Source organism: Megalops cyprinoides, chromosome 23, assembly GCF_013368585.1.
Source record: "Megalops cyprinoides isolate fMegCyp1 chromosome 23, fMegCyp1.pri, whole genome shotgun sequence".
In the NCBI taxonomy this organism is placed as follows: Eukaryota; Metazoa; Chordata; class Actinopteri; order Elopiformes; family Megalopidae; genus Megalops; species Megalops cyprinoides.
In genome coordinates, this window is record NC_050605.1 from 20,326,762 (window position 1) to 20,337,787 (window position 11,026).

Genomic DNA, 11,026 nt, shown 5'->3' on the forward strand with positions numbered 1-11,026 from the left:
CAGTGAGTCAGCAGGAACCGGCTGGGGGCCGGGAGAGTCTGCAGAATATGTACTCTCTCTGCTCTTTCACTCTCTCGCGCCCTCTCCAAATCTCCCTCAGGCCCCCTTCATTCTCATTCCACAGCATCCTCTCAAAATCTCCCACATTCCCTTCTTCATTCTTACTCCTCTGCGTTCTCTCAAAATCTCCCTCATTCTCTCTTTCAATCTCATTCCACTGCGCCCTCTCAAAATCTCACATAACTTCACTCCCTTCTTCAATCTCACTCCACTGTGTCTTCTCAAAATCTCACCTCACCTCTCTCCCTCCTCCACTCACACTCTCTCGCATCTCCCCACCCTCCCCCAAATCCCCCCTGCCTCCCTCCCTCCCTCCCTCCACCACTCTCTCTCCATCACTCTCTCAGAGAGTCATTCACTTCCCTGCCCTCTCCTGCTGCAGGAGGAAGTGCTGACTTCTGCACAGCCCTAAGTGCCCCCCCCCCCCCCACACAGCCTCCAGCACAGGGGGCAGGACTCCCATCAAAGCTGCTGATACAGTGCGTGGAATTAAACAGCCTCATATGGCCGTTGCGTAAGAATCCTAATTTGGCAGCTACATTTCTCCCCAGGGGATTAAGAATATTAAACCCAGGGGTTGGGGGGGGTCAGCCGTGCTTAATCGGGGGGGGGGGAAGATGCACGCCCCACATGTGAGGGGAAAGGTGTCCCCCTCATCCCCCTAGGGGTTCCTTCACCCATGGAGAGGGTGGGCTTTTTTTTTGCGCTGGGCCGCTTTAAGGGCTTCCGATAGTGAGCATTGACATCCCCATCCCCCCCTCCCGCCTGCCCACCCCCCAACCCCCCCCCCCCGATTATGCCCACGTGTTTATGGAGGACCATTTCCTGTTTCCGCCGCGAGCTTTGATTCCCGCAGATACCGCTATCTCCGCACGCCAGCGCAGGACACATGCTTGTTATTACTAGAGGACAGACAGAAATTTCTAATTTCTTTCTCTCTCTTTTTTTTTAAAAAGTTAGATTACATTTGATCGCTGAATCCTAAAATGGGTATTACATTGAGGATATGAGGCAAATCCTGCAATAGTCTTTAGATGTTAAAAAAGTAATACAATTTCAAAGGCAAATATGCATCGCTAAGATCTGCACACTCATGTTTAGAGGTTTTTTCAGTGGTTTTCTTTTATTGTTTTGGGTGCAATCTTACTGATTATCCCTGCCACTGACCAAGGATACTGACGAAGCCATGCTGACAACAGTGACGGAATGATAACACTGTGGCGTAATCGGGGTGTAGGACGATATGACAATCAAGGAGGAGATGCTTTTTCACTGATTGGCCTGCTTTTCAACATTGACCTTACATGTCTAGAACTCAAGCAGATGTATCTTCGACATACCAAAGTGCTCAAAGCAAAGACCTCACCTTCCCACAATGCCATGGTCTGACAGCCACTTCCTGTTTAAAAGTACAATTGATACCAACACTTCCTGATTTAAAGGAACAGTTCTGTGTACCAATGCAATGGGAATTGCTTGTATTTTAGGTTGTGGTTGACATTTAGGCTATAGTATTGCTGGTTATAGTTCTGTTGATGAGGTGGGGTGTGGCTGACAGGTCGGTCTGTTACAGCTATGTTGTGGTTGAGGTTGTGGTTGTTGTTTATTCTGATTGATAGGTAACTGCATATATGGGGTCAACAGAATAGTTATTATAATTTTCAGTCCAGTCTGTTGCTTGAAGTAAAAGCACAGCAGCTCTGAGTCACAAAGGCACTAGGGTACTGAGTGAGTCAAACGTTCAAAAATCAATATCTTGTGTTATTTGAGACTTTTAATTTTTAAAATTACAAGGAGGACAATATGTTGGTCCATTCCCAGAGATTATGATCTGGATTATATCTCACATAATTTTAACAATTTAATTTAATTCCCTTAGCATCTCACCCCAGTACTCCAATGTCAAAGCAAGCAGATTACATATTTTATCAAAAATCTAATGAGACACTGAGTACAATAAAAGAGAGACAATTTGACTACACACACACTTCAAATCTCAACTGTCAGGAACAGCACTGATCTAAGGAACAGAAGCGCATCAGAGGAAAAAAACGTGATGTTGTCACAGAGACAGGTCACCAAGGAGGCTGATTGGGTGAAAAGGCTGACAAGGGGGAGGGGCTAGGGCAGGATGGCATGAAGCGGGTTGGGAGGGTGGGGGGGGGGGGGGGGGTAAGGGGTGCAATTGCCAGTAGAAGTTGAGTTTAAAAATTTCAAGGCTTCAAGTCTTCCTCCACTGCTTCCATGGTTACTAAGTGCACTGTTTGCATATACTCTGCGGGTCTGTCTGTGTGCCTATTAGAGTGAACACAGTGCTTGGATACCAGGAGAATATCCCTGGACTGGTGCCTCGTTGGACCTCTTTGATATCTGGGCAGGACTTGCACTCCTGGGCTAAAAAGCCCCGACCACAATAAAACAGAAGGAAATGTGCATTTAACACCAGCGAGATAAAGCATATTTTACACAGCATGCATGTCAATAGTTTCAGAATCTGTTTTCTTAACTGGCAGGAAGGGTGTTAAATTTCTAACAGAAGTGACTGAGGAAACGCACCACATACACACACACTATTGGCTCACAGAACAGAGTTGATAACTGTTATAAGACAGCCAATTTAGGACTCCACCAAACACATGGCGTTGGTTGCTGCTGAACAAAGCGGAGGAACGTTGTGAAAACATTGCCGCCTCTATCATTAACTTAAGCCGGAGATTCGTGGTGAGACAGCCTCCTAGTTCTGATCGCACGCTGCCGTAGGGTGTTAAAATGCAACCTCCCTGCATCTCACGGCTGCTCACTGCAGACAGGTGTCTGACTGAGAGCACAGGGTGCTTTAGAATGGATGAGCAGCAAGACAAAGCCACCAGCTTTGCCAGACAGACAGGTGTGTGTGTGTGTGTGTGTGAATGCCTATGTTTGAGTGCACGTCTGACAATAAGTGTTTCTGTTTGTGTGTGTGTTTATTGAGAAGGTGTAAGCAGAGAGAGTGTGTGTGTCTGAGTATGTAAGTATATGTGAGTGGGTACGATTGCACGTATGTGATTGTCTATGTTTTCAAGCATGAGAGTGACTGTATATGATTCTGCGTGTGAGTTTGTGTGTGTGTGTGTGTGTGTGTGTGGGTGTGTGTGTGGGTGTGTGCAGTGACTGTGTGTGCATGCTGTGTTCTGGACTCATTTTCAATTATAAGAGAGTCGACAGACAGCCACGGGCTGGACTCTGAGATGGACAGACGGATGCTCTCCGGGACCCTGGAGATGAAAGCCAGAGAGGGGGCGGGGCAAGGCCTCACCTGAGAGGACTGAGGTCCCTCTGCTGATCTGGCAGAGAGGAACAGACACCCACATGCACTTTTTGTCAATCTATCAAAGGAGGAGGGGGCTGTCACCACCTTCCACCAGGCATAAACACACATTTAGTTCTAGAGCTAACATTCCCACATGTGCAAGCTCATTGGGATGGCAGTAAAAAGTAGGCCTTAACATACCAATCTACATTTGCTATTCACTTCCAGCTGCAGCCCACCTTTCCCAGGTTAAAAAAGGTCACAAGCCAGACAGCTAACTGCTTAGCTGGCAAACTCGTAGATCAACCAGCTCTACTTCCAGCCACAGGGTTCACAAGATATCTCACTAGCTGGAAGCTAACTTCCTATCTAGCTGCATCACTGACTCTCTAATTTTATTGCCAGACACTTTTCCCTAGCCACCCAATGAGTACCTTGGCATTTTTGTATGCTCCAAGCATGTACACAAAGAGACATCCTTTACACACACACACACACACACACACACACAGCCACACTTGTACACAAATATGCATGCTATACAGACACCCATACAGACACACACACACACCACACGCTCCCAAACAGAAAGAGCAGTAACCTTACTCTGACACTAAAGGTAAACAATTCCCTGCTCTAACCAGTCATAATGTAATTACCAAGTGTGACATTACAGTAACTTAACGGAAGACATAAACTAATACAAACACACATTTACAGTCACTGTTACCAGCTTTATGACCAGGGAGAAGTGAATGCAGAATCTCTGAGTCTAAGGTGGACAGAGAGGGGGTAGTGCTATACTGCTCTCTGTTTTATGGATATTTTTGCCACAGATCCCTTAAATTGCTACTTGTCTGAGATTGTGTCTCCTACATGGGGTTGGTGTAGTATATGAAAGTACTGCCTTTCTGTACCTCGTATTAACCTGTACAGGTAACACGCCCCTGACAGGTTATCATTGTGGAGAATGGTGGGATTTAAGATGAAAGGGGGCTCAAAGTGTCGTTCTGATGTGCCTAACGCCTCTCCTCGCTCATGTCGCCCATCGATTCACAGCCTCTACCTGTCAAACTCAACGAGCTGCTCTGGTGCAGGTGACACGCGGCCAGGGGTGCGAGCCACGCCTCGGATTTAACCTGGAAATGTCACGTCACTCCAAAAACTTGCAGCCGACTACGAATGGAATCCGTCACCTGTCTTCTGCGCGTGACTGCAGACCAGACAGCCTCCACGTTGGCGACACTGTACAAGGTCAGGGAACTCCGAGCCTACTCGAAAATCATTTTCCCAAAAGCTACACCGGAAATTTTAGAAAGCCGGCAAAGTTAATTTTACTGCATATTTGAAATTCTGTTATACAAAGTCCTTTCAAACAGAGACAACATAGAGGTCACGCGATAGAGAGGGGCCCCAACAATCGTCCAAAACATTAAGATTCTCCCCAGCTGCCTGTGTCAAGGCCTCTATTCCCGAGGAACATCAGGAGTCACAAAGAGATTTACAGCCTCATAATAAATGGATGGAAAAGGAAAGAGGACAAAACAAAAACGTTTTAAATTCACATGGACCATGTGTACGGCCTGCACATCGCCTAGGCTCCCTGGATACCAATGACTGCCATGTAAAATTCACAAGGTTTCACTTAGACACACACACACAAACATATACACACACAGAAGGCAGAACGCAGTTTGTAAGTTTTCTCTGGGCTAGACTGCCCTGAGCCGTGATGCCACTGGTCCTCCCGTTTCACACAATGCACGGTGCTGCGCAGTAAGGTGAACCAAAGAAAAACCTCACTCTCTGAGTTCTAATTAATTATCTGCAGAACATTTTGTTTCTGTCTCACTGTGCGGTAGTTGAAACCTTAATTCTCACTCACATTTGTGTCTGGTGAAAAAAATTGCAATTTCATTCCCCCTGGGGATCAATAAAGTCTATTATATTCCATTCAAGTTCATTTTAATATATTACATTGAATTATATCATTCTCTCCTCTTTTCCTAACGAGTGAAAAAAATGTCAGAAATACATAAATTGCAAACTGCACGGTTTGAGAACCATCTCACGTGGTCCTGAGGATGAGAGCATCAGCATAGTTTGATTATTCATGCAGTGAACCATGCAGACCATGGTCCCATCTGGATAATGAAGGGCAACAATATACCAATTCTCTGACTGCTGACCTCACATAGCCTTTAACTCTTTCCCCACAAAACTGTGTTTTTAATAAGCCCATCAACTGATAGAAGGGGTTTGTTATTTTACATTAAGGGAAGAGTGGACAAAGAGCCCAGAGCCTCCTGTCTTGCTGTGCACAAGTATGGTTAGGGAGTGTGGTGCTAGGCAAAGAGCATTACCAGTTCAGATGCTGCGTGGTCAAAGTGTGTGCACTAACAACGGGTGGTTGTTGGTTCACTCCCCTTGTCACACGTTTTTTAAAAGGAGCCCGTCACCTCTCTTGCATTTTTGCAATTAAGTGTGGGTGAGTGTCCTCATATGACTTTTGTTACAACACAGACTCACCTGAGGTTTGTTATTGTAAATGTTGTCTGTTTCACAGCCACAGAAATGAAAAGTTCTGCTTTTTTCTCTCGATGGGGAAAAGAACTGCCTGTGGCTTTCCAACTTAAGATCATTTATTCAGTGAATTTTAATTACGCCGTACGAGTAGTAGCAACACAGAAGCCAGCACGGTTCACATAACCATTACAGAGAGGAGAAACTTAACGAAACACACAAGGCCTTAGCAAAGTCAACACTCGGAGCAAACGAGACCGAGCGTATCGCTGTGAATAACTCACGACTGGAACGTGGATCATTTGCCTTTAATATCTGCAAATCCCCTGCGGTGACATGACACGTTTCTCCAGCACACAGAGCACAGTGCTCAAGACTTTGATCCAACACTTATTTTTCTGCCGAGAGGGGGAAATATTACATCTCTCCTAGACTGGCATGGCAGCTATCTCCTGTTGTGAAATTCACGAAGGGCTAAATCTGAGACGGTATATAAATGATATCACTGTGTGCAATAACATTTTTTTTTTGCCTGTTCATGTAAACAAGCCACTGTCTGCTAGACCCATTCTCAGGAAGTCTGTCCTGATGTGCCATGTCTGCGACATGCCATGGTGAATCGCCTGTGTTTACTTCCAAAAAACACGAAAAAATCAATAGAATGAAAATGTCATTAAAGCCAAGCAAACCTCAGAGCTCCAAAACACTGGAAGGAAAATAACAGGGGAATAGAGATACTAGACAAAGAAGAAGCCCCAAAGTATTTGTGTAGTGTCTGTTGTTGGTGTGTTCCTGCTCATTGGCTTCACGTTTTGATGACATCCATAAACTCAATGCATCCACAAGGACGACAGATATATAGTGTCATAATCATGCATGTGAGGAGAGACAACATCATTAGCATTCAGTTTTACAGCCCTTCAACCGCCTCGTTAAGGGGTCTGGACCTCAACAGCCGCATGGACAGACTAGGTGTGATTCTCGGTGGTTATGCCTCCCCCATGTTTCGATACTGCAAAATATATTAATGTACAGACGACCTCAAGTAGCCATTGCTGGTGAAACACGCTCTATGCTGGCCACATGATATCCACTCGGGCATGACTTTCAACACATCTAAAAGAAATGACAGCATATTGAGAGTGTATCAAAAAATCTCACAAAGTGTTTTCAGGTCATACAAAGGCAGCAACTAAAGGCGGGGATGAACTGTTACAGTCCAGCAATGAATGAAGAGACTCCTCTGACACAAGAGCCTGGATTCTGCAGGAGAGCTGCATGTGCCCCCCGTAATCGCTCCTCAGATTTCACTCTGTGCCCTGATATTGCATGAAAACAGGCGACACAAGTGGGTCACAGTGACAACCAACCCTCCTGGCTTCTACCGTAACTCTCCACGTGACGGACCGGGGCGAGCCAGAGAGGAACCTGCTGCCAAAACTTTTACGCGCGTCTTGGAGCAGGCGAGAAGAGCCAATACACGGCATAGCCATCACCTGAGGGTATCGTTATGTAACACTGCTAGCCGCTAGGGTGGGGGGGGGGGGGGGGGGGGGCAAATGCATTTGCTGTACAAACACTGAAATAATTCTGAGCAAAGTATTTATGAGGACAAATTATAGAAATACCACCATGCCACACGAAGCAGCACATACCACATTGGGGAGGAATTCTTTTTTTTCTCCACCAGAAAGATAGTTATTTCAAGCATTTTACTTATTTAAACAAACGGACCTGCAGAATGCGGTGAAATGCTCTCCATCAGGGAAATGGTATGGAGTGGGAAGTGAGTCTCGTGTACATTCAAGCCCCAGGTGGGTCACTGCCGCTTGAACAAGGCACTTAAACTGAATTGCTCAAATAATATTGCTGTCTATCCAGTTGCGTAAATGTTCCTCTTTAACATTTAAGCTGTAAGACTTTTAAACAGACAAAATGAACGATAACATTCATCACCACCATCTGTTATCATAGACACATGAGATATTTTCACCTTACGATTGATTAGTTGAGACATGTTTACAGTTTGTTATATAAGAATCGTTACACATAAACACTAGTCCTATTATTTGAAGGCTATGTTTAACAATCAGTTGTAACAATTTACCAGCGCGGCTGTTTGTATTGGAGGCATCAAAATGCACATAAAACTTACCTAAATAAACAAATAAATTAAAATGCCACACCCACAGGCTAACTGGTGACGCTCACTCACTCGCTAGCTAGATAGGCTACTTTTTCTTTTAACGTCATTCGGCGACATAAATCACACATCATACTGCGTGAAGGGGCATGGATGTGTCAAACAGAGACAGCACGGTTTACACGAACAGTACAATAACCCGCTAGAAACGAGGAATTCCTCCGGGAAATGCACTCGGCGTCCGATTACACCCGCACAAACTGAACACACCCCCTTCTACTCATGGCATCCATTCCGCTACTTGGCAACAATTAACAACTTCACGTTTGAGTTTAACGTCGAATGGCGAAACAACAAACGTTTGCCGTTACAACAAAACCCACTATGTAGCACCTCCGCCCCTAAAGAACAACAATGAAGGAGACGTAATACGCGAAGTTTACGATCATAGCGGTGCGCTAGCTTTTGCATTCTCAACTTAGGAGAGTTTTCTTGAGGAAAAAAAAAAACAATGGTAGTACGTGTCATCAATGACACTCGATAGTCCGCACACAACGGGGTACATTGTAGGGTCGCACATACAACCCGACATGTCTTTTGGGGGAACACCGACAGAGCGTCGAAGTCTCTGTTTACGCTCCCCTCGTTTAGCTCACCTTGTTTGACACACTTGAGGCGGACGGGGTCCTTGCAGTGTTTGATGACAGCGAGCACATCCCGAATGGTGAGTCCGGCCACCGGCGTGTCATTGACCTCCAGAAGGAGCTCGTCCTGGGACAGCTTTCCGCTCTGGCAGGCCACCTTGCCTTGCTTCACCTCCCCGAGATAGGGGAACTGCCCATTCTCGGCGCCTCCTTTCAGCTCAAAGCCCAGTTCGCCGTCTTTATTCCTGCAAAGGACAGTCTCGTGGACTTTGTTGGTCCAGTGGTTTTTCTTTTTCATGGTTTTGGACATTGCTAAGATAAAAAATGAACATTACATGAGGGCGTCCATGCAAATAAGTTATCAGTTTCCCCTACGCTCCTGGGATTCGGCTCTCCTTGACGAGATGCTTGATGTTTTTCAATAACGCTGGATGCCAGTGGTAATATCCATGTCAGCTATCTCTTACAGCAGCTGGCTTGGGCTGCGTTTCACTGTAACGGTGGAGGAGCTGCTTTCACACACAGTTGCAGGGAAGTGACCCGGATGTGATGTCTGGAGGAGGAGAGAAGCAGTGCGCTCCGAATTTCACCGCAGAAGGAAAAACCCACGGAGGAGAGATGGAGCGGCGGCGAGTTACCCACAGCAACCAGCACGCACGCCGGATCGCGCCGGCGATGTGCACACGACCGCCGCCGTACGCGGGGACGGATCACGTCAAAACGATTATTGCGCCGCCGCTTCCACATCGCGCAGCTCCGAGACTGCGATAGCTGCATTATGGCTTGGAAAAATAGGAGCTAACGGTTGCAAAAACATCGATTTATTGATTAGGCTACAGTGTTTGCGATTTGTAGTATCGTAATTATATTAGTGACCGTATGTACATGACCCTATTTGTTATTATTATTATTATTATTATGGCGATGCGATGAACTAATTCGCCAAGAATGCATTTTGTATTTTTCCATAAATATCCAAACATGTTTTTAAGCGTAAGCTATTAGGGAAAAATAAATTTTAAAAGCATGCATGTGTATGCGTTGTCTGTGTACGTATTTACATCTTGTACCTATAATGATATGATCTGCACAATAATAATACGGTAATAAGGGGGGAAAGCTCACGATTCTTAACAGAGCCTACGATAACTCAATTCACACGATATAATGGTTAGCCTTTTCTTGATAAAGATTTAAACAGACACGCAGCAATGAGCTGCGACAGTGTTTTCATTCAATATTAAACTGGTAAGAAGCGACGTTAATTGACACTTTCTGAGAAAGTCAGTATGCCTTTTCCGGCACGTCATTGACGCCCCAACGGCAAGTCATCTTGGGACAGCGCGCTGCTCTGTAAGGACATCTTGCCTAACAGGCCAACCATCTCTACTCATTCAGGAGGGTTACGCGGCTGCATCCAGTGATGTGGATTTTGACGGCTGAGCTCAATGAAACGGCAGCATGTATTATTCATCCAGATTTGCTGTCTCTGCAGTGTACCTGCTATGTTATGTGAGATTCAGATGTGTCTGTGTGTGTGGGTCTGTGAGTACTGGGTATCGCTAGAGTCTGCAGTCTGTGACTGAATCGCTCAATAAATCACTCAGAGCTTATACAGTTAAATGTGCCTTTTGTAAGACTTTTATAGATGGATGTGGATTTTTATCATTTCCTTCTTGGTTTATTGAAAAGACAGTCACAATATCTCAGTTTATCTGTAAACTTAAGTTGAACAACAGAAGAGCCACATTCAGTCCACTATAATTAAGGTGTCTAATTTAATTTTAATAACAGAATTGCAACAGCACTCCAAAAAAGACTTAAAAGGAAGTAAAATAAAGCCTGTAATGCTTCACTGCAGGAAGAGTGCCCGCTCCAGATATCAGGAGGTTTTAGGTTCAGTCCTCAGCCAAGTCATAAAATACAAAAGAAAGAAAGAAAAGACATACGCCTGACAATCTGTTTGGCACTGTAGTACTACTAGAGAGATAGCATTAATTGCCCTGGCATGAATTTATGTCTATTTGGGGCCAAACTACTTCACATCTCACTTGCTGGAATGGGCGCTGACCCTATGACCCCTTGAGGTTTGGACACAGCTTCCAGCCAATGGCAGAAGATATTTTGAGTAAAGAATGACAGCTATCCTACCTTGAGAGCAAAGTTTTAAATTCATGTCAGCTGCTGCAGAGGCATGCTCTTAAATTTACAGCAATGTGGCAGTATTGGTGCCTGTCCCACCCCAGCCAGGACAACCCAATATCAAACAAACCAATCCCAGATTAACTCTAATTAAATAATGCAGATTACAGGGGGATACCCGCATGTAGATGTGAAAGTAAATATGATAGAAAAGTGGATAGAGTT

The 11,026-nt window shown here is 45.2% G+C and overlaps 1 protein-coding gene across 1 annotated transcript in view; it reads right to left on the reverse strand.

Moving 5' to 3' along the window:
• magi2b (membrane associated guanylate kinase, WW and PDZ domain containing 2b) overlaps positions 1 to 9,140 on the reverse strand; it is a 162,697-nt gene extending 153,557 nt beyond the window's left edge. The window contains exon 1 of the mRNA XM_036517545.1: positions 8,672 to 9,140. Within this exon, the coding sequence (XP_036373438.1) occupies positions 8,672 to 8,969 (298 nt within the window). The 5' untranslated portion in view covers positions 8,970 to 9,140. The remainder of the gene's footprint in view (positions 1 to 8,671) is intronic.
• Positions 9,141 to 11,026: the final 1,886 nt, after the last annotated feature.